Source organism: Cheilinus undulatus, linkage group 6 (genome assembly GCF_018320785.1).
Source record: "Cheilinus undulatus linkage group 6, ASM1832078v1, whole genome shotgun sequence".
Lineage (NCBI taxonomy): Eukaryota > Metazoa > Chordata > Actinopteri > Labriformes > Labridae > Cheilinus > Cheilinus undulatus.
Window position 1 is genome coordinate 36305919 of NC_054870.1, and position 27678 is coordinate 36333596.

The 27678-nt window shown below is 37.2% G+C and overlaps 3 protein-coding genes across 4 annotated transcripts; 1 reads left to right on the plus strand and 2 right to left on the minus strand.

The window, feature by feature from the left end:
* Positions 1 to 1698: 1698 nt before the first annotated feature.
* Positions 1699 to 8621, minus strand: rps24 (ribosomal protein S24). Of its 2 annotated transcripts, XM_041790022.1 has the most exons (6): positions 8505 to 8621; positions 7734 to 7799; positions 7430 to 7639; positions 3266 to 3379; positions 2338 to 2358; positions 1699 to 1770 (listed from the first exon to the last, which is right to left on the minus strand). In XM_041790022.1, exons 1-5 carry the CDS (start codon positions 8505 to 8507, stop codon positions 2353 to 2355), a joined length of 399 nt encoding a protein of 132 aa, XP_041645956.1. In that variant the 5' UTR covers positions 8508 to 8621; the 3' UTR covers positions 1699 to 1770; positions 2338 to 2352. The 2 variants fall into 2 exon arrangements, with proteins under 2 accessions (XP_041645956.1, XP_041645957.1); XM_041790023.1 differs by lacking the exon at positions 2338 to 2358.
* A 3423-nt stretch (positions 8622 to 12044) lies between these two features.
* On the minus strand, positions 12045 to 18050 carry eif4ebp2 (eukaryotic translation initiation factor 4E binding protein 2). Its single transcript, XM_041789583.1, has 3 exons — positions 17734 to 18050; positions 13890 to 14069; positions 12045 to 13751 (listed from the first exon to the last, which is right to left on the minus strand). The coding sequence occupies exons 1-3, from the start codon at positions 17864 to 17866 to the stop codon at positions 13720 to 13722; spliced, it is 345 nt and encodes a 114-aa protein (XP_041645517.1). The 5' UTR covers positions 17867 to 18050; the 3' UTR covers positions 12045 to 13719.
* A 2602-nt stretch (positions 18051 to 20652) lies between these two features.
* On the plus strand, positions 20653 to 26832 carry ppa1b (inorganic pyrophosphatase 1b). The gene is made up of 11 exons (XM_041789682.1): positions 20653 to 20794; positions 23362 to 23426; positions 24214 to 24267; positions 24645 to 24764; positions 24874 to 24960; positions 25092 to 25218; positions 25312 to 25439; positions 25918 to 26003; positions 26129 to 26204; positions 26290 to 26329; positions 26431 to 26832. Exons 1-11 carry the CDS (start codon positions 20734 to 20736, stop codon positions 26460 to 26462), a joined length of 876 nt encoding a protein of 291 aa, XP_041645616.1. The 5' UTR covers positions 20653 to 20733; the 3' UTR covers positions 26463 to 26832.
* Positions 26833 to 27678: the final 846 nt, after the last annotated feature.

Here is a 27678-nt window from a genome sequence, read left to right on the forward strand (position 1 = left end):
GAGCCATCGTGTGGTCATACACGCTATTACAGTCAAGTTTCATACTGTTACAGTGTACAGTATATATGTGGCAAACACATGATCTAAGAATGATCTGGGTAAAAAGATCATAGTCAACTACTATTAACCCTTACAGAGTATGCTTTAATGTTACACCGAGTAGTGCTGGAAAGATTAAATTTGTTATTTTGGCTTCACACGGCAATTGTGATAGCTGTGCAAAATACCGTACTGGGTTTGTTTAGTCTAGAGATATTGACCACATATTACATCTGATAAACAGTGAATTTGTTATATTTTAAATATTTTCTGAGTGTTCATTTTTGATAAATACATGTAATGTTATCAAATCAATAGTAAATCATGATTACTTAACCCAACAACCTTAAACTTGAATTACTCTGAACTCTTACATCATTAATTAAAATATTCTACATATAGGGACATCTAAAAAATTAGAATCTCATGGGAAAAGGTCATTATTTTCTATGATTTAATTCAGGAAGTGAAACTTCCATTCCAGAGTAATCTCATACAAAGTGAGTTTTTATTCATGTTGATGATTACTGCTTTAGAGCCCACAAAAATACAGTCTGTATACCCTGTATACCTGTGTATGTCCTGCACTACACCGCTACTTAGAACAAGTCTAGTGCTTTTAGAGATGAGTCTATTCCTCATGAAGCCAGGCTGCATCCTCTTGAAAACTGTATCAAAGCTCTCTTCAAGTAGTCTGGCCTATATCAGAGCTTTTATTTTAGTCATAGTTAGATATTCAGTAAACAAATCTCAATTTATTGATAAGGAGGCACTTCTTTTTAAAATCTAAAATTAGTGAAATGAGGCCTTATGTAAGGCTATGAGGAACAGCATTGCTTTAAATACGTTCTAGGAAGCCCTGTGGTTTGAAAATGGTTTGTAACTCTGCTGTAATGTGCCTAGAGATTTATTATGTAGAGTAATTCCATCCATAGCTCAACAGCAAGAAGAGTCAATAGTTTTTAACAACTTACTAGTTCTTAGCTAAATTTCAGTACATTCGCAGCCTCTCCTTTTAATTTTGAGCTATTTAAGAAACTAAGGATTATAGTAAAATAACATTTTATTACCTGTAATGACACCATTAACATTTAATCAGTGGATGGAGCTAGTTGTAGCATGTATTTGTAAATTCTGCAAAAGAAGGCAGTTTGTTCACCCTCTATGCGCTATCTTTTCTGATCTCACACCAAACAAAACACCCTCTGCCTGACATTGGTACCACTCACAACTTATTTCTAAGGCCTACAAGGTTTATCTTGTCCTCTTTAGAAGTCTCATCAGTGCAGCTGTAATATACGGAGTCCTCTTCTTCAGCTCTTTTACACCCAAAACATAAGAACTGAGTTGACCCAAATGCTCCCAGTTAGTTCTGTATGATTTCTGTCTTTGCCTTGATCCAAAATGTTTAACAAATTTGTCGATTTTGATCGACTCATGCTCTGATGGTTGACAGGTCAGATCAGTCAAGCACAGTAATACCATCATCAGGAAACCAGTTCGTAGTAGTTTTGGCTTTACTGCGGACAGGGACAGAGTCCTTTTGGACCATCTTTAAGCCTTCCCCCAAAATAATTTTTTCTTAACTCAACCAAACTAAAAGAAATCAGAATATGTATAAATGAATATACCCAAGATACGAAGTCTTCCAATTTTTTCCCCAAACTTTATTTGATGACAATATACAAGAACATCTTGAGCACGTAGACCCTTCCAGGCGGTCCGGGCTCACTGTATGGAGACAAGAGCAAAATTACTACACAGGAAAATTTAAAGACATGTACAAAGTTAGATTAAGTTACAGACTGCAAATTGTGACAACAAAAGTTAAGACAACATACTGGGCAGGACGATGTTAACCCCAACATCACCAATTTGTTAAATCTGACAAGTTATTTCAAATTATTTCAAGAACTTTCCATAAAAATCCACACATTGGTTTTCTGCCCCACACGTAACACACAAAGCAAAAACCAGAACAACATGCTTCACCCAGGTTCTGCTTCTAGAAACTACAAATCTGAAGCATTTTAAAGCACTTGTGTCTGAATTTAAGCCAAAGAGGGTAAACACTCAACGAGGATAAGTCCATTTAGCAGGGAACAGTAGTTCAAAGGACTGAGGAGAGGGAAAACCTCTAAGCATGTAGTTTAACACGACATGGGAAAGAAAGGGGGGGGGTGTCACTGTTGGAAAACTGCAGGGTAAAGTAAGGTGTGACATGCACGGCACAGCTCGGGTCTATAAGCTACTGATGTGCAACACAGCAGCACACCATGCTTTTTTCTGCTGCTATACCTGCACACTGACACCTCATTTCTGCAAAAGAAATCCATGGGAAGCAAAATCAAGAACAAAAGATTAAACAAAATTAATACCTTGAGAAATAAAGCATGAAAATGAAAGATCTCTGAGTGGATTTGCAAACTACAAACCAGGTCGATAAAGTAGCTACAGACTGCTGGACTGTGTCTATTTTACAGTTATGTACTGCAGGCAGTGCAGATGTAACTGTACAGTATCAATCATCCCAGCAGTGTTTTAAAATTCAGAGATCTATTTGGGTGACTTTAGGCCAGCGTACCTCTTTGAGTACAGAAGCAATCAGGTTTTCATCTAAGCAAGGATTCCCCTGATTAGATTATTTTATAGAAATATTTTTCACAAGGTCCACAACACCATCATTTTTCAGTTCAAGCATGTAAAGCAAAGTATTAGCAGTAAGTAGTATTAAAAGAAGTGATCTCTGGGTGGGTTTAAACCAGTGGGTCAACTGTCATATCCGATGCATCACGGATGCATCACGTACATCCAAAGGGAAAATCCATAAAGGCTTCAACTCTCACACGGGTCAGGTGAGGGTGTAAAGGGAGGAGTTAGACAGTATCTATAACTCCTGGATTATCTGCACACTGCAGTTAGTCTATTTATGAACAACATTTACCTTCTACAGTTCCAGAAGAACATTTGATACGATCAGAAAGATGACAAAAGGAAATTAAAACAGTAAAAGTTGTGAAAAACAATGATTAGCAGGGTAGGAAAAGAACATAATTGATATGAAAAACAAGGAAAAAAAATCAGCAGCACTAAAGCAAACAATACACTGATGAGATAAATCATGGCTCATTCATGTCAAACTAATATTGAGTTACATTTTTGTTCAGACCTGAGAAATGTGGATTGTAAGCAGTAGCTTGGTAAAAATAAAAAATGGTCACAATACCTTTTTGCCAGCAGCGCCCACACTGGCCTTCTTGATGCCTCGTACTTTCTTCATTCTGTTCTTGCGTTCCTTGCGCTGTTTTCTTGAGGTCTTCTTTTTCTCATAGAGACCGTGCTGAGGAACACACATGATGGATTTATGTCATGTTATCAACGTTCCACTACCTATCATAATTTACTCATTTTCTCAGCACTCACAGCAGTCTTGGTAGGAAAACTGACAGTTGAGTATTTAAGGATTCATGTCACATTTTTCTCTACAACTGATTATGTTTTAGTGTGTAACTGCTGTGTATCATGTCTGTAACTGTCGATTGTGCTGCTGACCATCTTGGCTCAGACTCTTATGGGATTCTTCATCTCAAAGAGGATTTTCTTGTTAAATGAATTGTGATATCCTGAAAATGTTGAACCCCAACATTCTGCCTTGCCATTTATCTCATCTGGTTTAAAAGGATGGTTGGTTGTCTCTACAAAATAAAGGGCTCTAACATTGGTATCTCTTTCTTAAATAGGCCACACTGCATAAATTGCTTTCTTATCCATGTTCTCTACTGACTCCAAAAGCCATTAGCAGCCTTGTTCTCATGACTTCATCATGCATGAAATTCTTTGTATTCACTCTCATTGGTTAAAGAGCTTTCAATGTTATTGCTCCGTCACCTTTGTCTGAGCAACAGGGTAATCTTAAGCCTGAGCGTCGTATTAGTTTGGTAGATTTTAAAGCTAGAATTGGGGGAACAGTTGACCAGTGTATATACACATTTTATGCTGAAAGCTGCTGACTAGTTAGTTGATGTAAACTTTGTTGCTGTTATGGGTTTTAATTGGTCATATGCTGAACTTAATGTGTAGCCATCTTGGCCAGGGCTCCCATGCAAGGAAGAATTTTCCATCTTAATGGGAAAACTCCTTGTTAAATTAAGGTTAAAACAAATTTACATCAAACTTGAAAATTAAAAACACGCATACAGTAACATACGCTTTGACACTAGTGCCCAATTGTCAAGGTATCAACATTAAACTCCAAAAATGAACAGCAAACTTTTTAGGTTATTGATAACCAAGTTGAACATCCTTTCGTACCTTTGGATACCCTATCCCCTTATCTTCTGAGACATGGTGACCCTCTACCTCATGCTCCTTAATGCTGATCAAGCTAATGGAGGAAAATAAGGCCACTGGCAACTTTGAGGAAAGAGTATCTACAACACAAGCATTTGTGTTTGTATGGGAATGCTGCCTACTGATCATTAACATAAGACATCTTTCACTTTCTGCTGCAGAAAGAACAAACAAAAGACTCAAATCCCTCTCTGATCAGTTTAACCTCTAGTTTCTGTGCAGGGATGAAACGCTTTGTGTTTCAATGATAACCAAGGTAAAACTCCCCACAGTTAGTTCAACTATTCTGATGTAAACAGTTGTCATTAAAATCCTTTTTGATTACAACATTTTGAAAATATTATGGTAAATATGATCCAGCATCAATCAAGGATTGAACAGCATCCCTGATGCAAACGTAGCATGCAACATAGGTTTGTTTTCTGAGATGACCTGAAAATAAGCTAAAAGGTCAGTGCTAAACAATCTTTTTGGGGCGGGCAACATCACCATCTCTCTCCTCCACTCTCTGTATCTGCTACAGGTGCTGAAGTTAACAGCATTTTCAGAAGATCCTAAAGGGTCTTAGTTGAACTTTCTCCCTATTACCACTTTTATTCTGCTTTCAATAAATATGTTTTGTTTTTAAAACCTGTAACTATTACACCCCTACATAGCAGCAAGGGGTGACCACAGAGGGATTTTTTTTTGTTCAACAAACTTTTGATCCTGTTTATTAAGTTCTACAACATAAAGCAAGTGATATCTAGTTTTAAGATTAACTGGCAACATCTGATTCAAATGATCGCTAAATAAAGGGGTAGAAGGGTAGAGACTGTGACAGGGCAAAAAACAGTGGAAAGGAAGGAGCAAGTCTTCAGAAACCAAATAAAATCCTGCATCTTTGTATCTATGTGTTTAAGTTCTTTAGCCCATAATAGTGGTGAAACAGTCAGAAAATCTCTTTTGTTTCTGTATCACCAGTTTGCTTGTAAACACTGGTGCTGCTCCTCTGTCTCTCTGCTAATGACAGCTTTGGGTACTTTTGCTATCAATTAGGGATGCACGATATTATCGGCCGAAAAATAGCTTTAAAGTTAATTAACGGTGTCGGCCAATAATAAAATTTACACCGATCTGTGCGGCCGATAATGTGATGTCAGAAATAAGCGCACGCGATGATGCCGGACTTGCGCCAACAACAAACTCAACATGTTGGCTGTGTGGGATAAGTTTGACGTGTAGGAACAAGACAGCAAAGTAGCTGTTTGGATCGCTTGTAAAGTACATGTGATGTGAGGAGGACTCGACAACAACATGCCTTTAACACCACCACTTTAATTCTGCATCTAAAAAAAAGTCACCCTGATGACTATAAGGACTTTCTTACGATAAACAATGACAAAATTTCATGCCAGGAAAAACTCGTCAACAGCCTCTACTTAAGTCATTCGACAACTAAAATATAAAGCAGCAACCAAGCACAGGTAAGGAGTTGAACAGGAAAATCATTGATTTTATAGCTCTTGATAACCAGCCATTCAGTGTGGTGGAATATACAGGCTCCCACAGGCTAATGATGCATTTAAAGCCCCGCTACATTATACCTAGCTGGCGTTTATAGCCTTACCTGAACTGCAAAACTTTGTTTCCAGTCACGTAGAGAAGCGCCTCGCTAACGCTAAGCATATTAGCTTCACCACAGATATATGGACATCAAGTGTCCGTCCTGTTAGCATGTTGAGCCTCACTGCCTCAGTGGATATGAGGATTTTCCTCTTAAAAAGCCTGCCCTGCACTCACAGGAGTGCTCACTCAGCAGCCGCAGTTGCAGCCGCTTTTGATAACATGTTCCGGATATGGAAAATGGAGATATAGAACATGCATGTCATGCTACGCAACAGTGCGTGAAACATGGCAAAAGCAATGACGGACTCCTGTGTGCCATGTTTCCCGCGGGTAGCCCTGTCTGTGCACGAAGGTGTCTCCAGCATTGGAGATGTGGGTGTCACTGGGTTGTTACAGAGCTGTTAACAGTGAAAGCCCATCAAACTTGGTTACTTAGTTAGTTTTTGCTGTTTAAAGCAGAATCAGGAGAACTACTTCAGCTAAAGTTTTATTTCTTTTGTTCACCTTGAGTCTCAAAAATTTCAGAGCATATTTAACCTCTGAACTATAGCTAGATTTTTTACATTTAAGAATCTCTTTTTGTTGTTGTTATTTAAAGCACTCTGTCAGGAGTATCTCAGGGAGCCATCCTGCAAACTGGCTGAGTAATAAGGAGAATCAATCTAAATTTATAAGCCATTTCTTTTTTGCACTGTGGAGCTCAGTGTCAGTAGGTTATTTTGCACATATAACCCTAAGACAGTTTTTCTTTAGTGTGGCTGTATTTGGGAAAAAAAAAACCTCCTTCATTTCTGATAAAAATCAAATGTTTGTCTGTTTCTAAAAAAAAAATAGACTACCAATATTTAAATATATAAATATTTGTAGTACAGGATAGAATTGGTGTTTTCTACAGTGGAAAAATCAATTAAAGCATGGGATTTTAAAAATCTTGCAGCACAATTTATTATTACTTTTTTAAGTATCCTAGGTGAAATGACTTCACTGTGAACTATCAGAATTGTTTAATATTTTCAGCACATTAAAACAACGCAGTGTTACTCAGTGTTGCTACAATTGTAAGAATCCAGTTCAAAACAAAAAAAAAAACTCACAATTTGATCATTTTTGGCCCAATGCATGCCTCTTTTCTATCAACATACAATACAGGGATATTTATCATAACATACAACAAGCATATATGTACAAAAGACTGATTGAATACATGTAAGTTGAAAATAAAGATTGGATTTAGACTTGTCTAAGTCAAAGAGTGGCCTAAAATTAAAGACCACTCCTGAATAAAAATAAGACTAAAACCTTTTGATTGGCCTTAAACTTATCAAATCAACTTTAAGATTTTCAGAATTAGCAGGAACCCTGGATACTGATAGCCATGATTATTTTAGTGACAATAACCATGGTCCCATGAACCGCATGGTTCAGTACTCACCCTGGCCAGTCTGTGCTTGGGCTCGTTCTTCTTAGCATAGTCTAGGGAGTCGTACACCATGGCAAAGCCTGTTGTCTTGCCGCCACCAAACTGAGTCCTGAAGCCAAACACGAACACGACATCAGGGGTGGTCTTGTACATCTTGGCAAGTTTTTCCCTGATTTCAGTCTTGGGGACTGTGGCCTTGCCGGGGTGCAGGACATCAACGACCTACAGAGTGGAAAGAGAGTGGGTTCATTAAGCTTGTAAGGTAAACTAAACTCTGGCATTATCAGCACAGTAAACTTGAGAGGTTTAAGCTTACCATTTGCTTCCTCTGAAGCAGCCGGTTCGTCATGAACTTGCGGGTCCTGACTGTCACTGTGTCATTCTGGGAGGGAGAAAGGATATAACATGAAATCAACATATTCCAACAACTACTTGATTTTAAACTCGATAATATAGATTCCTAAAGTGAAAAGGTCATGCAAAGAGAAGCAGCCAACCCCTGCAAGTACTACAACATTCAGCATGATAATCTGTAAGCTTCTCTGTCAACTAGCAGGAAAAAAGTAGCCTACTCATTATCTATAAAATTCAATACTAACATGGTCTAAATACAGTCAACTTACAGACCGGGAAAGCACAATAGAAGTGCTAATATTTAACACGTTAGTTTACTACAACTGACGGCCCTACCATGGCTGTGTCTGTAGCTCATGCTAATGTTAGCTGTCAACACTTACACCTTACATTTCCTCAGTTGCTGTACTTTGAATAAAAACGTGTCATTCAGCAGCAAAGAGAATATGATATACTTGTATAAAGACACTTTAAGCAAAAAACGCAGTCATTCAAGCCGTCGCTTATCAGGTAAGTAGAGTGGGCTAACGTCCGGATGGACATCAATGAGGGAAACTTAGCATCTGGACGGTGTCGATTTATTTCCTCTTAAAGGTTTAAATTGTACGTCAATATTAGCCTTTTCTTATAAATCAGACATGTAGGATCACTCGGTGTTCATGAAATGTGTTTCAACGTCAGGATGGCTTCGATAATGAACGGATTTTACTTGTAATTTTGTCTCAAGACTCACCATCTTGACGCCGGCCTTGCTCAGGGACGTAGAAAAGGAGGAAGGACCAGTAGGCGCCCGGATTAATGCCTGCTGAAAATTCAGTGGGCGCGTTTTTGCCTTGCCTGATGAAAAAATGTTAACAAAAATCTGAAAAAAGAAAATTCGGCGAATAGTTTTTATTTATTTATTTTTTTTTATTATTTTTGGTCAGTCATTCTATTTAATTCTAAATTTTAAAAACATTCCTTTTACTTTAGCATATGCTAACAACTCCATATGTTAACAACTATAATATATCAAATTTGTGCATATAAAACAGCAGATTAAAACAACTGTAAAATTATAATTTCCTTATACGATATGTATAAAATACTTTTTCACAACAAAGTTAATATAGATACTGATTATAAATTTCAAATGACCCGTAGAGTCCTCTCTTTGGCAGCAAATGTCATTTTTAAAGAGGTTGTGTCTGAACTCCTGTATAAAGGTAAGGTGATTTCAACTGCTTTAAAATGTGATTTATTAACCAGGGCATGGGTTTGCAAGTATGGATATAGTTTGTGTACTAAGGTGTATTTTTATTGTCTTATTAGTCTAATTTATTATTTTTATTATGTGAAATTTCCCCTGTGTTTTTTTCCTATTGCTGCAGCACACCCCTGGAAAAGAGATCTTGAGCTCACTGGCTTCATCTTGCTAAAATTATGTCAAAATAAAATAAATAAATAATAACTGATAAACTACTAGTTCTCCATCATTTGAGGAAATGGCTTAGTAGTCCCTTTCACAGTCCACAAGATGTCAGCAATGCAACGTCTGAATAGTTAATACTTTATTTACCTGGGTAATAGGCCTCTGGTTTCAATGGAACAGTTTCTGTTACATTAAATTATATTTAATCTAGAAATGTGCTTGAGGATTTGACATATAATTAGAATTTAGTTTTAATTTCTATAATAGATTTTCAAAGCAGGCCTCCACAGGACATTAACAATGCTCCTACTGCATTTTACTCCCTTAAATCTTTGAGTTATGAAATGATCTAAGGCTGCAAGCAACACTGAACGGTCCCTCACACCCTGGTGCATGTAAGAAAATAAATAAATTATACTTTGGTACCCTGACCAGTTTGATGTTGGCAAGCCCTCCAGTTTGCTGCAACAAAACAGAGAGGCCATGACAATCCTCCTAAGACTGTCATTAAACTTGAAATAATGAGCACATAGCACTTTATGTATGAGGTACTACTAGCGAGCAACAGTAGGTGGCAGCGTATCAAAGAAAAATGCTAATATGTAGATGTGATCAGGGCAGGAATAATTATTGTGCAAAATTCAGAGGTGTGAAGTTTCATGTTAGAGGTGTTATTGGCTTCTTACAGGGGGTGGTGCTACAGCAGAACCCTGTAATTCACATCTAAATGTATAGAGGGGCAGATGTAGATCAAACATGTGAAATTTAAAGCAAATTACATGTTTCAAATTACATGTCCTATGACAGTTACACCAACTTCCTGTCAAATGGCCAGATTTTGAAATGCTTACCATTGCCAGTAAGGCCTCCTTCAGTGAAATGTGTAAGTGGTGTGGACAGTTCTTTCTTTCAAATCAGAGTTTGATGGGTTCACAGTAAGAGGAATAAACAAATAGCTTGTGTGTGTCACTTCCTTTTGCTAGTAGAGGGCAGGAGAAATAAGAAAATGAAAGGGTGCAATGATGCAAAGGGTTTACGATGGTGTTTTATCATAAGTTTATCTGTAACTGCAATGTGGTATTTCATATATGGAAAGAGAGACTGGGATCTCTTGAACATTGTCCATCTCTGCAGTTGCAGCTAAGAGGCATTGTGGTAAACATGATGCACAAGGAGTAGGTCACAGCTCTTTTATTTGTCATTATGATTAACTTGGAAAAAACTCCTAATAAGACAAGTAAAAACACAGCATGCAATTTTTTTTGTTACGGAACTTTATTGATCTTGCAGCAACAATGTCCAGTGGCATTGCAGTTTCATTTAAAATAAAGTTATTCAAAATCAGAACAGAAAGTTACAGTAAGTTTGTTTCAAATCTCTTTCAGCACACAATGTTAAGCCCTCATTGTCAAACCAAACCGATTTGAAATGAAATCTGCAAATCTGACTTTTGATGACAGAGTTTTACCGCTTAAAAATGTGCAATGCAAAATGGGTTCAAAGCAACCCCTCAATGTGTTTGTTGGTCGGCAAACATGGCCAGAAATAATGACAAGGCCGGAAAGAAAAAAAATAAAATCTTTGATAGACATCACTTCAGCCATTCAGTGATTCCAGTCATACAAATGAGAAACAGGACATTTGTGGTCATTGTGGACATTTCATTGCTCCACTCAGAGCTGGGTATAATTAGCAGACAGGACTATGATTGTGGTGTAAAAAATCCCTCAAAATTAATGGGACTGCAGGAACATGTGGCACTCTTAACCACATCGCCATCTGAACTTAAAAATCCAAACATGACTTGTACGTCATCATACTTTCAAACTTCACAGCTGCTTTCTGAAGACATCAATCAGGATAAAACTAAAACATTTGTTGCCTGTTCAGTGTTAAAGTGAAAAAATAAACATCTGTTGGAAAGTACAAATTGACGACGAGGAACCAAGTCTCAGTTACTGCATTGATGTGAAGTAAGGCATGGGCAGGCATGACACATGAGTTATAAAGGTTATGTTAATGATTTAAGGACACTAGGGACAGATTTGTAGATTATGAACAGCATCCATCAAGCCTATCACAAACCAATATATTCTGGTTTCTTAACACTTAAAACAAATCTAAAGGCTTGATAGTGCTTGTACCCCTCAATACTAAAAAACTGTATTCAAAAATGAAAATAAAATGCATATAAAATGTCAGGATTATTTCAAGTTTCAAAATCTTGTAGTTTATCCCAAAAATATGCTTTTGGATATAAACTGTTTCCACATTATTCTTAATATTTATCCTGTCTGAATATTTAAAAACACTGACATATGTTGCAAAGTATTGACAGAACTTATTATGGAGTTATGGAAACAAATCCCCTACCAAAAAAAGTTAATCATCTAATCTGGAGTGAAAGTATATTCATTCTACCCTAGCAGGATTAAAAAAAAAAAAGATTCATAATAAGGTCAAAATAGGCCCTGTCCCAGTGTTTTCACTTCCACCCTTGTATCCTATATTTGCATATTCATGCTAAGGGGTGCATGACTTCCAGGCGTTCCAAATCTTCAGTGATGTTCAGGGGTGCCCTCTTGCACCCTCTTGCAAGTGGGCTTCAAAGCTCACTTTCTTTAAGGCTGCCACCCAGAATTCCTGTAGATTTGTGAGTTTTTAAACAGCTAAATAATTGGAAACTAAATGTATCCATCTACACCGCTTACTCATTCAGAGTCATAGGGGACAAGCCTATCCCAGCTGTCACTGGGTGAGAAGCAGGGTACACCCTGGGCTGGTCGCCAGTCAATCGCAGGCCTAACATATAGAGACAAACACCAGGCACTCACACCTATGGGCAATTTAGAGTCACCAATCAACCTAAAGAGTATGTCTTTGGTGGTGGGAGGAAGCTGGAGTACCCGGAGAGAACCTATGCATACACAACCTTCTTGCTGTGAGGCAACAGCGCCAACCTCTGGACACTAAATTTATTATTTTGTCAAATTAATGCCTCCTGATAAGGGCCTGTGTCCAAAGCTGCTTTTTATTGCAATGGCAGCACTAATTTTCAATATAAAACTGATGAATCCTGAGAGCTAAAGCGCAGTCAACGTCTGGTATTTTTTTGTCATAGAGCGTTCAGTTAAAAAAACTTTTGGGACATCACAATGCTCGTCAATGTCACTTCTCCCTCGCTGACCAATCAAAATCAAGAAGGAGTGGGACATCTGCTTTGTGAACAGCAGTGGTGGAGGAAATGCAGATGTTTTTTGTCATTTCCAGGTTGTAATTTTCAAGTCTACAGCTGTGTGGACATTTGTTCTGCACACTTCTTTGATGCTTCCTGGATTTTTCCATAAATTTAGGAGAACATGAAGTGCATACAGCTGTTTATAAGCAATGTTGCAGCACAAAGAGAAGCTTAAGTCTACTTTTGTAACCTTGCAACAACAAACACTGGTAAGAACAGCTCTGGAACAGAGGCTGTTGGCGCTGTGGCTTTGAACACAGGCCCTAATACAATGGTCTTATCTATTTTAGCAGCAGTACTGTGTTGCAGGTATAGTACCGCAAACAATGCAACTACAGTACATCAGTAACTTGCACACAACTGTCCCAGTTCTGCTCTGGACAGCTTCAGTCCTTTACAAAGTCACTATACTAAGAGCACTTTCAACATCCAAGTGTAGAAGTGCAGATATTGGGACAGGGCCATGAAGTTAGCTTGTATCTTCATACTGATATTCTACACTGAAATGTATCTGTTTTTAAAGAAAAGCTTGTTTCACTTGCCGGATTTACAGTAAGCGTATCATGTATTAGGAAATACAATCACTTGATCTTACAATGCAATTAAAATTGCATCCTAAAGTTCAGTTAAATGAAGATGTATTCCTGAAAATATTAAATTGTGTTTGTAAAGTTACTTAAATAATGGAATGGCATGACATCTTCAACTTATTTCAAAATAAAAAATAAAAAAAACTCAGCATCCCTTTACAGATCATCACAGGAAACTAAACAGACCAAACAACCAATATTCGATTGTGGAGCTTTTCAAGTAGTTCCAAAGACAAAATCACTTAAATAAACATGCTCACAAGGGTCTTTCAAACCAGAGACTGTGATGAATATCAAAGCTTTTGACTGATTCTAAGGCCAGTACTAGAGATGACCCCTTTGTCCAAACTTTCTCCCTTTAATTTTGGAATATAATCTGTTCCTCACAAAGCTGTAAGATGAGCACTGCAATCTACTAATTGGACAAAGTGTCTGGGCAATTAATATTCAGGCCTGCTTCCTAGCTGTGTGGTAGTGACTGCTAACCATAACAAATAAACCGAGCTTCCAGGGGTTGGCCACACAGAGTTGCAATTGTATGTATGATGTACTGAAACCCCATGGTTTACACACACATTACATCCAGCAGCGAGACAGAGAGCTAAAGAAGATGGCTGCCATGAGGGCTCACAACATTGGTTTCTACAAGCCAAGCCTCTGGCACAGGTAATGCCAGGTCATTTGCTTCTGCTGGTGAGGTTCCAGTCAGTTAGATGTCCATTTCAAACTGGGCATCATCACCTTGAAATTAAAGAAGAAACACAAGTTGATGACACGTCTTGAAAAGCTGCATTGATATTTTTTACAACTACAACGTCTAATTACAACATGCTGCCTGTTTGTACAAATCTGTTACTTGATCCACATTGTAGGTCTCACCGGTTGTGGGCTTGCCATCATGGTTGTTGATGTGGTTGTTGGCTTCGTTCTTCTGGTTCTCGCTCAGGACATGTTGGCTAGTCACTCCGGGGATGACAGGCAGGTGAGCTGGGGGAGTCTGGGCGATGGGAGAATTACGCCTGTCCAGCAGGAACTTACGGTCATAGATGATCCGGGTTCCTGTAACAGGAAACAGAATAAGCTTCAGTTACTCATGGTTTATCCAGGGACATTGAGGCGCTATCAAATGTTTTATGAGTCCAAGGACTGAGCTGGATTAAAGCCACCCTGCTGAAAAACATCCTCCTGTAAACAATTAATCTTTAGTAAAACACCTCTGACAGCTCCTATTACCGCCCCATTGTTGCATGCTTCTGCCATTTCCTCATTTACAGTTAGCATTTTTCAGTATCTCCCAAGACTGACTGTGACTAGGATGGACAAAATATGCCCATTCTAACAGAATGCTTTCCATTAAAATCTAACAACAGGTGTGATTCAACCACAAATCTGATGAAATTCAATAAAAGATACTGACAAATTGATTGACTGAACTTTATTTAAGTATCATGCATACAAATTGTCCCACCCTGCAGAGAAGCTGTTGCGGTGTTTGAACAATTCAGTTGATTAAAAGCCATTTCAAAGTTGCATGTCCCTTTTACAGCTCAGTATAAAACATTATGGTCTGCCTTTTCTTCCAGGCTTTGCAGTTAAAATCTGCTACAAAGCCAGTTATTTTTCTAAAACACAACATAAACTTCAAGCAGTCAAACCAGAAAAAAATCAATATTAATGGAAGACAATCTCAGAGACATTCAGGGAAAAGTAAAATGAGATGCAATTATCAATAATAAGTATTTATAAGTATCAAAAAAACAACTCTAATGTGTCCTTGAAGCACTGAGATAGCCAATTCAAAAGGTTGGGGGAAAATACTGGAAGAACATGGTCATCATCTTATCAGAATTTTGCTGTTTTATGCTAAAAATATTTGTGCATAATGCTGTCATCGGTGATTTTTTTGGTAAACTGCTCAAAGATGTTGGTGCTACAGTTCAAAGATTTTACAGCGTTCGTGAGATAAGAGAGATGAACATCTTGATCATGAGAATGAGAGATGAACATCTTGATCTTTTACAATCAGATTACAGTCGTTTTATTCTTGAGTCTTCATGGAAATAGGTGCAAAATTGAAAGACATTTCCTCTGGAGTTCCTTATAAAGTGGGACACATCTTGTCTTTATTACACCTACCTGAATAGAATACACCTACACAAATAATAGTGGCAATATTGTTGGAGAGGTCAAAATGTTTCCTGCCTGTTCAATTCTTACTTCATTTTTTAAGGCAGAATGAGAGTCTCGCTGTAAAGGCTTAGTGCCCACAGCTAAGAAACCCTATGTTACATAACACTCATCCAACCAGTTTCAAATAAAATGTGATTGTGATAGACTGTTAGACAACTGACAGAGCAAAGGTACTGAAAATGTGTTGGCACAAGCTTCTTCGGGGTATATACAGAAAATCTAATATTCAGTTCAATACTTTTTAATACCCTTTTCAAGATACTCTCCTTATACATTTCAAGACCCTATTGTATCCATGTCATAGATGTTTTGGGTTTATTGTAGATTAAGAATGTGACTACATAGAAAGAGGTAGTTTCAGTTTAACTACCTAGAGAAGCTATCCTACAGTCTCAGAGTACCTTTTCACACTTTTTGCAATCCACTTGAAACTACAAAGTAGAAAAGCATATGTTAAGGTTTTTGAGAAAAAAAAATTAAATTCCATTATTGACCATTTTAGGATACTTATGGCACTCTTTAATTCTGATTTTGATGCACTGACGTGTCCATGGTCCCTTTACTGTTGCAGCTGATAAAATACATCTCACTATAATTACGTTATATCAATTTTAATAGTCTGGCAGAGTTCCAAAAGAACATCACGTGTGATTCAAATTAACTTTAAATAAAAAGCAGAAAAACGAAAAGCAACCTTGTTTGGTGAAGATGAAAACGTAAAAAGACAACAAATTTTAAGACCTCATAGTCTTATTTTAGGACTAAATTATAAGTAAATTGATTTATCAACTTTTAATACTTTTTAAAGACCCTACAGTCACCCTGTTCTTTAGAGCAGTGGTTCTCAACTGGTGGGTCAGGACCAAAAAGTAAGTTATGTGTGCCTGGAAAAAATAAACATAATGGAATTCTATGATGTACAGAAGCCCACAGCAGAAATAGATCCATACATTTTATTTTACTCTGTTGTTACTTGATAACAAGTACATTTCGCTTCTTATCTTAAAATCTCAACTTATTTACCTCATTATTTTGGGCTAACAAGATCCCTATTACAGAGATCTCCAGAGCAGTGTCTCTCTGCTGGTCTGGCTTCAGGATCTACCAACAACTCCTTAACAACAATCTTTTTTCTAAGACTTTTATTTGGGCTTTTTGCCTTTATTATGATAGGATAGCTAAAGAGGGACAGGAAATATGTGGAGAGAGAATGTTTGGAGAGACATCCAGCAACAGCGCTGAGACTGGGAGGCAATCCCACAATACTTTCGTTGAGGAGTACAGCCTCGGTATGAGGGCACCTGCTCTATACCAAGCAAGCTAAACCTGCGCCTTAACAACTATTTTTTAAAATCATAATCATGACAAATGGGGCAGTTTGGCCTTGACAGTGAACAAACAATGTGACAAAAAACAGAAATGGAGACGTCCTTCAAAATAAAAGCATGTCAAAGACTTTATTTAAAAGATATTTTTTGACTTTCGATGCCTTTATTTAGAGGGCAGTGAAACAGGGATAAAAGAGTGGGACATGGATAAAGGAGCCCCAGGCAGGACTTGAAGCCAGGCCGACCACATACAGTACACAGCATGACCTAACCACTAGGTAAGCTGCACCCTGACAGCACAGACTTTTCCCCCATATTTTTTTTCCAAGCACACACTCGGGACACTAAAATTGGCTGTGTGACCAACTTTTGGGTCTGTACCAGCTAACTGAGAGCCAAAGCACTAGAAAGCAACCAACATAAACATGTTACGACACGAAACAGAGTAAAATAAAGTGTGTGAGTACATGGCTTCCCAGGTCTTCCTTTCATTTTTAGGAAAATTTGGTGACAATTTCTCTGTAAGGAGGAGGTGAAGGGTCCTGAGTCTAGACCTGCTGGGAAACACTGCTCTGTAGGGTAACTTTGCTGCTTTATCACTGCTTTTTACCTATTCAAGTTGTTTCAAACAGAATGTTACAAGTTGGGATTTTTTACCAAAAAGGCACACTGGTAAAAATACAAAAAAAAAAAAAAAAAAAAAAAAAAAAAAAGGAAAAACAACCGTTCAAAGAAAGATTCCTAATAATTACACAGGGATTCCTGTACAGTCAATAACATAATGCTGAGATAACAGCTGTAATGCAGGGATATGTGTGGTATCCTCCTTGATTTACTGTACTTCCTTATTTAAAATAAATAAATCCTTCTTGTGTAACTTGGCTCCATATCAAACAATAAGACAAACAGATGATGCACCGTTTATCCATTTGTTTTTGATATCTCGGTTATAGTTTGGATAGGTTTCCGCCTTCTCTAAATATAATGACTGATTGATAATAGAATCTCTGCGTTACAACTCAGCCAATCAAACAGCAGCCAGACACCACGGGGGCGGGACTAAGCTTTGTTTTTGTTTTGATCAGGATGACAAGGCAGCCTAGGCCACAGAGACATGAGCAGGGAAGTGTTTGGAGAGTGCTCAGCTGGCTGGTTATCTTCTGGTTCGTGAGAAAATGTGATAAAGCAGGCGGCGATCCTCTTACCTCCGGGAGTGGTAGAAAATAAAGTGCCTCCAGGGGTGGTACAATAGTCATGAGGTAGCTGCGTTGTGTCGTTGATCAACACCGTCCTGGTCGGGATGGCCCTGCTCTCGCTCAGCTGACGAATGGCAGACATTTTCAGCGCCGATTCGGTGACGGATTCAGCAGCTACAGAAAATTGGGGTGTTTATATCCCGACGGACGGTGGAAACCCGGGCCGTTCCCCTCTCTCTATTAGCTTCCCAAAAGCTTTCTTGTCTCTCCTTTCGTCCTCCCAGCCGTCAGCACCTTCCCCTCCCTCGCAAAGGCAGGAAGCACGACGAGCTGCGACGGGATGTGACGTCAGCGGAGCCAAGGAACAACCAATGGTGTGACCGCGTACCCACAACATAATTATTACTTTTCTAGCAGCATATCTAAGATTTAATTGAAAAGTTTATTTGCAAACAAACAAACAAACAAATAAACTTAGCTGATCAATAGAAATATAGTTTATAAACCATCAGATGGTGTTAAATGAATTATTACACTTAGGGTGTTCATGGCAAAAATAGTAGAACACAAATAAAAAACAATAAAAATGATAAACATTAATATGTTTTCCAACGTTTTTGCATTATTTTGTGAACCAAGATCAAACCTTATCATAGATTTAAAATAGTTAAGATTCTAGTACACTGTCACACTCAGGGTGTTTCTCATCCATACTGGATGCTATAAATCTCTCTCTCTATATATATCAATATATATCAGCCTTAAATATGTTTAAAATAAGCAATAACTTTGATTTTTATGCTTTTTTCCTTTATTTCAAGATTTCCAACAATTGTTACAATAGTGCCCCTATAGAAAACCAGGAAAAAACCATGCAGTGCCCCCTCATACCAAAAATAGGAGAAAGGCTGACATTTAGTGACTAACAGGAAAAATGCAAATTTGAAGCAATGACTTCAGAATGAATGCCTAATATCATACAATACATGTTTTCTTACTTTGATGGCTAGAGGATCAAAAATTATGGTTTTGATGGGTTTCAATGAGGTATTTTTGGTCACAAACACCCCTGACCGTTTACAAAAAGTGCACCGAGCTTTTTATTGAAACATTACATGTTCTGGTATTAATATTTTTAATCCCATTTTAAAACAGTGCCTTTCTTTACATTGTTATCATTAACATAGTAAAAATAAAAAGAAGACCCAAAAAGTGGAAAAACAGCCTCAGCACACTATAATGCAAAATATCACAAACTGTCAAGGGTTATGACACTGTGTGACCTGTCACCTTCAACCTCCCTTATGAAGTACATTTTATCTGTTCTCAAAACTTTCTTAAAATGATTAACTAGCAACACATTTTTTCAAAATAAATAAATAAATAAAAATCCTTTCACACAATTGTTTAAATTGAGTTAGTTTTCTTCCGAACTTTCACTGATTACAATTCAGAAATGTAAAAAAGCTTGATAACTGAAAAAAAATAATTGAATAGTAATGATAAATGATAAATGATGTATTTAAGACAGATTTTACAGTAACAAAGCACCTTATGAGGGAAATCCACCAGAAAACAAACACAACAGCTCACAACAGTTTTACATACAACATGAACCCACATGTTACAATACAGATAAAGAGCACATGAATATTCAACAGAGTTAAAACTCAGATTAAAAGGGTGTTTGTGCACAGGATTGGACTGGTAATATGGAATATGGAGCATTTTCCTGGTGGGCTGACACACTTTTGGGCCAGTGTAGTATTGTTGTAATTGTTTACATTTCATGTGCTTCTTCTTGAGTAAGGATATTTTGTTCATTATGTTCACCTAACAACAAGAGAGTCAGTAAAAACAGAGTGAATAGCCTACACATAATTTTATTTGAAATTTACTTCTCAGCTTTGTAATATCATAGGAGAATAGTTTGATAGATCTATTAAAAGGGACAGAGGAACAGTGTAGTTATGTCTAATTTAACCCTGAGGTAAACAGCAGGTTTGCACCAAAAACACCATTGCCAAATTTTCTTTCCAGTCTAGTATTGTCTGTACATGGGCCAGATAAATATTCTAGGGAAACAGGAAGTAAATTCGTAGTTGGCTTGTTTGTGGTCAAACTGTGCTGGAAAAAGAAAGGTTCAGAGGTCCATCAAAGTAATGACTGATGGGAATATGGTTGCTATTTGGTAATGGTCCATGACAAAATAACTGACATTCAAGCAGACCAAGGCATCAAATTGCAAATGCCATGTATATAATGTCTAATATGTATTACAGCACTACACAATGAGGTTAAAAATAACAGAAAAACAATGTTTGACTACTTTGGTCACCACAACATAAGATGGCATCATAAGCCATATCAACACATTGATTTAAATGTTTATTCATATGCTTTGTTTTATCGTGAGCTACCTGTCAATTGCAGAGGTACTATGAATATATCATATAAAATTAGCTTGTACATTTACTGAAAGTTCTCGTGACTTAAAAGCATACAAGTGTTTGCAACATTTTCCAAAAGCACTAGAGAAAAACCGCCAATATGCAAAATTAAGCGTTTAAAAAAAGTGTATCGCAAGTTTTGTGTATTCAATGTTTATGCAATAAATACATTTAGGGTTTACTTTCATTCCAGTGCTTGTTAGTCTGTACATTTGTATTGTAACTTTTGTCTTTAACAACACATTTTGAAATATTAAACCATGTTGTCAAAGTGACCGGAGTTATCTAACAACTAATATTTTAAAATTGAAAGAGGTTTTTAAGAAATACATTTATGAGTTACTTTCACGCTTGTTTTCCATCCAAATCATCAACTTCCATTCGCACTTGAGCGCTAAATTTGAATGACGATAATCCCGACCGCCTCTAAATGCATCAGATAAGCGCGCATGCGCTATGCCCTTTTCTGTGTACAGTACCCACTACCCAGCGCAGACGTTTTCTTCCGCCGCCATCCACCATCCCAGATCCAGACAGCAACAAAAACCAGCCCCTAAACATGAGCTACACCGTAGAAGAGAGGGGAAACCCGAACTCCCTGAGCTACCGGCTGTTCTTTAGTAAGTAGAAACTGTGTAAAAATATCAAAGTTCTGATATTGCTCGCTACTTTTTTAAGGCTAAACCCCAAAGACTCAACAGACAGGCCAGCTGCAACTTCCCACGTGTCACTTATTCATTCATTCTTACCTGGTTATTTCATTATGTCTGATAGGGATTTCACGGATGCATTCTTAAACTGTAAGCTACCTTCAAGTCGTTACATATTTGACACTTACACATAGTTTTTCTGGTTGAGCTACTTTAACTTGCACCAACCAGTTTTGCCTTTTATTGTTTCTCTGATTTAATTGCTCACGTAAAATGTGCCCTGTCGAAGACGTAACACCATAATCTTGGACTGACACCTGTAAAGTAAAGTATCTCATTTCTGGGAAATCCTGCAAACAGTTTCAACACGTCACCTAGCATAAAACAATAAAAGCTTGTTGGGACTACGCCTTCTGTGTTAATGCGTGAATAAGCCCATTGATACCAAAGACCACGTTTTTAAGCCTTTGGTGGCTAGCGTTCTCCTGTCGAGCAAAGTCTATTTACATTTTTGTAAATCATAAATCATTATATCCATGTCTTTGTTGGTCACTCATTAGAGAGTAAGGTTTGTTTTCAAATCTTAAGTGAATCTCATGGTAAATTAAAGTCAAAAAGTTTTAGTAACATACAAGAGGGTCATAAAAGGTCATGATGAAACTGAATTAAACTTAATTCATAACCCCTTATATACAATCATGCATCTGCACCATAGTAGTAATAATAGCTGGCAACACCAAGGCAATTATTGGCGTGGAATGTACCCAAATACAGGTTTAACTTCAAAAGACTTGGGTATAGTTGTTTACAAAGGTGGGGCTTCTTAGATCCATACTGGACAAGTGTAAATAAAAGCAAACTCCCTGCTGAAAGGTATGTGTTTGAAAAGAGGGATCAGGCCCAATGACGTTAAAGAGCATCTATTCAAAATAAGACATTGGTATTAACCCATAAACCCGTTATTTTTAAGCCTAATCCGAGCCTAGAAGACAAATGTTCCTCTAGTAAACATACAACAAAAACACAAGCATTTGTGTTTTCTAAGTGACAGTGTTTTTGGCTAGTTGCTCTATCCATCAGACCCCAAAATAACTGACTTACTTACTTAATTTTGTACCTCTGCTTTTAAACAATTTGCTGTTCATAACCTCTAATTCATTTATTGTTCTCTTAATGTTGGGACTTATATTTCTATTATATTATATTTAGTTGATTTTTTGGCATATTTATTATGTGTATTGCAGTTTTGTTTTATGGCTCTCAGCTTTTATGACTTAGCACTTGTGATTTTCCTATGGATGTTTTTATGGTGATTGTGTTGTTTGTTCTTGTGTTAACTGTTCATGCACTGATGCCTTTACACAAATGAAGTTTCTAACAGATAAACTTATTGGAATTTGAATTGATTTTCTGGTAGATCTTACAAAAATTCTTATGTAAAGAATTTGAACTTAAAGAAAGTGCTCTGTTATTAACTCTTAGCCATCCTAAGGTTCCAGCAGTGAATAGTTTCTTTAATTGGCTGATTATCTAAGCCAAATTCTTCATTCATAAAATGAAATTAGCATCTTTTTTATTAGGTATTCAGGTGAATTAAAAAAATACATCCAGAAAGCTCTGGAAAACATTATATAATAGATGAACTTGTGCAATCAAATAAAATTCATCCATCCGTTAGCTGTACTACTTGTTCTAGGATTGTTGCTGGTGGGTAGATATGATCCCAGCTGCCACTGGATGTGAGGCGGATACACCCTGGACTGCTCTGCAGTCAATCACAGACATCCAGTCACAGTCGCATTCACACCTATGGGCAATTTAGAGACACTGGCTAATCTAAGGAGCATGCTTTTGGATTGTGGGAGGAAGCAGGAGTACCAAAAAACCCATGTTCACAGGGAGAACGTGAACTTAATATCATATCCTAGTTAAATGTGGAATTTTAACCTGCTTTTTTTTATATTCTCCTTCTCTACCTCTGTCAATGAACTGAACTGTTATTGTGTGCTATGTTTTTAAAAAAGCCTGGTTGGATTTTTGTCCCAGTCCAGCCCTGGTATCAGATGAGTTGCAGGATATATGTTTCTAGAATAAACCATAGACTATAAAGAAAATACTTAAAATCAATAGATAATCATAATCTCAATGTTGATCTATATAATCGTGATTTTAAAAAACAGAGGCTGCTTTGGGACCTTTTTAAAGTGCTGGCATAGGTGAAATAAGTCCATGATGTTTTGTTTAGGTATAGACAGTGAGTGTTAGCACTGGCCTCTGTACTAAGCTGAAAGCATGTGAATGAATGGTTCAGACGGTTTATCTGGCACTCTCTGCTCTTTCAGAGTCACAGCAGTAGATTTCTCAGGTTAAGTCAAAGTCAATTATTATGAAAACCTGTGGACTCTTGGAATCCAACCAAACATGATGACATAATGATTTTCCTGTTGTAGGATACTCAATTGTTAATAGGCAGGTCGGCAAATGCTCCACATACAATAACATCCTGCCATTCAGTGTTTAATCTGCCTGTGTTACAGAAAACGCTGATGGAAAGTACATCTCACCATTCCACGACATACCTATGTATGCTGACGAGAGCAAGGTGAGATAGCACCTGTCACCTTTACCCCAATAAATGTGTTGATATATGTGCATATGTTTTGATATACTTCAGTTTATTAATTACAGACATGTAACTGTTTGAAATCGTGCTTTCAGTACAGCAAGGTCATAGTGTGTTTGTAGAAGGCAACGGCCTTTACTCTTTATTTTCTCAGTGCTGTGTCAATAGGTGAGCTACAACTCAACCTATCAGATCTTTATTCTACACAGCTGCAGCATAAGGCCAGCTCTGTTCTCATCCTTTAAATTCTGAGTTTCAGCTTCTTCACTCCAGTTTTTGCTTTGTTGTCTCTAAAGGGGGAACAAAATGCTACAGGAACACTTTTGTACCTGCAGCTATAGCACTTCTTAACTTTTGACTTCTTAACAAAACTAGCACAACATGATACACTTTCACTTTAATGGAATATGTCTTGTTTTAAAATGGATGATTTTTTAGTGTGTTTTCTCTGATTGTGTCCTGAAATGTGAACAAGTTTTGTTTTTATTTGTTGTTTTTTTTGGCTCTGGAATGCCAGAACTTCTTTCTGCACAGCAAATCTACCTTTTAGGAACTAATGAAGATACTTTGAACCTTGAACCTTGAATATGATTACAGAAGATCATCTGTTATCTTATCAGGCTGAAACTATTAATCATATTTGTGGTAACTGATTGGCCAAAGTAAAAGCTAGAATGCAGCCCATTATGTAAGCATTATTTGTTTTGAAGTTGTCACGTTCAGTTTTCCATTTTAGTAAATTATGATTGATTATTGTCTTTTACAGAACATCTTTCACATGGTTGTTGAAGTGCCAAGATGGACAAATGCCAAAATGGAGGTAATAATCTATCCTTTATGTTCTAGTTTGCCCTATTTTTGAAATGATAAAACTATTGCACATTTTGATGTGATGTTTGCATGATGAGTTTGGCTTTGACTTTTGGATACAAATAAATAAAATCATTTAGTAAAACACAATTAGCTTAAGGCATTAACATGACCACAGTGTATTTTTATTTTTTTTCAAACAGGGATGAAGAAAATAAATAACCAAGGGCCCATGTGTCTTAACTTGTCCATATAAAACAAAAATGCACCTATATTTGTTTAAAAATGAGAATTTAATTTTAGTTCAAATGATTGGGCATATTGCGATAAAGCGTAATACTGTATGATCATATGTTTAAAAGCAACTACAATGTAAATTATTTCCAGATTGCCACTAAAGATGTTTTGAACCCAATTAAACAAGATGTGAAGAAAGAGAAGCTGCGATATGTTGCCAACGTTTTTCCACATAAAGGTTACATCTGGAACTATGGAGCCATTCCTCAGGTTAGTAGTTCATTCAAAACACATCTACTGTGCTTTTTAAATGCATTAAGACAAATGATTGGTCATTTTACTCAATTCCTCTGTCATGCTTTGCTTGGGGATGCTTCAGACATGGGAAGACCCTGCACACAAAGATGGAGACACTGGCTGCTGCGGTGACAACGACCCCATTGATGTCTGTGAAATTGGCAGTAAGGTACAACACTGGCTGACAATCGGTTTTACTGTTCGCCAATGCTCTTGTATAACTGGGGTAATAACTAAAAATAAGTACTGGGCTGCTGATGATGACTGTAATGCATTGCCTGCTGAATTGTGCTTGTGTAGGTTTGCTCCCGCGGTGAGGTAATCAAAGTGAAAGTGCTCGGCATCCTGGCCATGATCGATGAAGGGGAGACTGATTGGAAAGTGATTGTAATCAATGTAGAGGACCCTGAAGCCAACGACTTGAACAGTAAGCACTTTATTTCTTTTTTCCCCCTCAGCCTGATTTATGAGCACTCTGCGTGTGTGTTACTGAACTTGCTTTCTCTCATATTTGTATCAGACATCAGTGATGTCCGACGCCTGAAACCTGGTTATCTGGAGGCCACGGTTGATTGGTTTAAGCGCTACAAGGTCCCTGATGGGAAACCAGAAAACCGGTTTGCTTTCAACGAGGAGTTCAAAGACAAGGTCTCCATCCGCATGCACTTTTTTCTTTTAACTATCTTTTGACTGAATTTCAAAGAGGAAAATAACAGTTCTGTTTAATGTAACAAAGCAATCACACAGTTGGTCAAGGAATCACATCCAGAAGCCTTCATAATAGAAATGCCAGTAACAAAACAATTCTTAGGCCCTTTCTGTGATCTTCATACCACACTTCATTTAATATTTAGGAGATCCAGAGGGTTTCTCATATTTTCTTGGATGAGTCCTTTCTTTAAATTCAACTTCTCTAAAGTGACATAATCCACTCATAGAGATCTCCTTTACAGAAAATTGTACTGCTGTGGTTCCTGAGTATCTCAACTCTGTGATAGACTTATTTTTGTCCCTTTTCAAACTAGAGAAGATATAAGGCTTTATTTTAGAACCATACTTTGGCTTTACTGGACTTACTTGTGTAATTATAGATATTCTCACATTCTGTTTAATTCTTTTGTTTCAGGACTTTGCCACTGAAATTATTAAGAGCACACACAACTTCTGGAAAGCCCTCATTTCCCAGCAGACCAGTGCTGGTAAACTGAACTGGTAAGACCTATTCTTATTAACAAGGCTTTATTCAAAAATATATCTGCTTTCATAACAAATGCACAGTGTATTTTGTGCATTTATGGCTCCTTCTCAATAAATGACTATCTTATCTTGCAACACAGCAAAAACACGTGCGTCTCGGACAGTGACAGCCCATACTGCTGCTCTGTGGAGGAGGCCAAAGCTGCTGTTGATGAGGTAAGATTTGGTTTATTCGTTGTTGCAGCAAAACATGCAAGTTCTTGTATTTCAACACTTTGAAATGAAATACGTCTGTTTTTAGACATGTCCTTGTGGAAAACCAGAACAAATCCCCTCATCAGGTAGAGTTATTAAAGATGTTTCTGTAAATAATGTCCAGATTGTTGAATATCCTCTTTACCTAATATAATCTGACATGAATCTGTTACTTTTTCATTTGCAGTCGATCAGTGGTTCTACTACGAGAGGAAATAAACAAGGAGCTGTCTGGATTGGCACAGAGTGAAAGGATCATCAATTATAGGTGTTCTTAGAATAGATGGTCTTCTCTAGGAACCAGTAGGATGATGGGATGTGGATGGTCGGGCTTGGGTCAGCTTTTTTCCTGTAGACAAAGAAAGTGTTTAAAAAGTGTAGAGAAAGTCAAATGTTCTTGACCAATGGTTTTTCACTTATTTAACAAAGGTCTTGTTGACCATGTGCTTTCATGAACAAAGTGCAGGTACTAGTAGATGCCCTGTATCAAATGCTGAACTGCTTTAAAAGAGCAACTTGGGTTAAATTATAGTCGATGTGTAACATGCCCCTGCTTTTCCAGCACTGTAAAATAAAATAATTGAACAAATCTTGTCTAAGTTTATTCTTAATAAAGTTCTCTGTCGCTTTCAGAAGTTGGAAGTTTGATGAACTTATCTGTTGGGAGTTTGCAGGAACAAAATATCTTCATAAACATGGCTTTGTGGTCTATAATTTAGTCATTTTGGTAGTGCTGCCACCTAGTGTCCAGCGCCTTACACTCCCTGTCTTGTGTAATGTAACTTGTTTGTATGAAATGTAATACTTGTCATCATTCACGGTTTAGTCCCAAATACATTTAAATCCATATTTTTGAAAGCTTTCAAGGCTTAACCATTATTATTCAGCAACAGTTTTAAAGATAAAAATGGGAGGTAAGAATCAAACCACAAATAAATACGAAGAAAGCACAGTATATTTAATTCACAGTTCTGTGCTGCAGAATTGTGTAGCTACTGTGTGGTTCTATTTAATATTAAAGCAAAAGTTAACATTTTCACGTGAATTAAATTTACTCCACAGGTAAACACTAACAAGGAAAAAAACTCTTGAAACATTTACATTCAACATAGATTATGATACATTTAAAGCTAACCCTTTGTTCCTATATAAGATACTGTAGGCCTACAGGGGGCCCATGGAGGTCAGCAAAATCATGGTCCATTGTAAACCATATTTAATTTCTTTACTGAGTAATAACCACTCTTAAAGCAACTAATAAATATTTAAAATTACTTGCTAGATTACTTGCATTTAAAGTCCATAGTATAAATGTCAGTCAAAATACATGGAAAATAGACAAGCATACAGTCGCTAGAAAAAGTATGTGAACCCTTTGAGATTTCTTGGATTTCTGAATAAATTGGTCATCAAATGTGTTCTGATCTTCATCTAA

What these genes read in the sequence shown, in the direction of transcription:
- eif4ebp2 (XM_041789583.1), bottom strand. Translation starts at nt 17,866, where the DNA reads ATGTCTGCCATTCGTCAGCTGAGCGAGAGCAGGGCCATCCCGACCAGG. An exon ending in ATTTTCTACCACTCCCGGAG is followed by an intron (nt 14,070 to 17,733) that starts GTAAGAGGATCG and finishes TTCCTGTTACAG; the next exon opens with GAACCCGGATCATCTATGAC. An exon ending in TGATGGCAAGCCCACAACCG is followed by an intron (nt 13,752 to 13,889) that starts GTGAGACCTACA and finishes TTTAATTTCAAG; the next exon opens with GTGATGATGCCCAGTTTGAA.
- rps24 (XM_041790022.1), bottom strand. An exon ending in TGCTTCAGAGGAAGCAAATG is followed by an intron (nt 7,640 to 7,733) that starts GTAAGCTTAAAC and finishes TCCACTCTGTAG; the next exon opens with GTCGTTGATGTCCTGCACCC. An exon ending in CCAAGCACAGACTGGCCAGG is followed by an intron (nt 3,380 to 7,429) that starts GTGAGTACTGAA and finishes TGTGTTCCTCAG; the next exon opens with CACGGTCTCTATGAGAAAAA.
- ppa1b (XM_041789682.1), top strand. Translation starts at nt 20,734, where the DNA reads ATGAGCTACACCGTAGAAGAGAGGGGAAACCCGAACTCCCTGAGCTAC. An exon ending in ACTATGGAGCCATTCCTCAG is followed by an intron (nt 24,765 to 24,873) that starts GTTAGTAGTTCA and finishes GGGATGCTTCAG; the next exon opens with ACATGGGAAGACCCTGCACA. An exon ending in TCTGTGAAATTGGCAGTAAG is followed by an intron (nt 24,961 to 25,091) that starts GTACAACACTGG and finishes GTGCTTGTGTAG; the next exon opens with GTTTGCTCCCGCGGTGAGGT.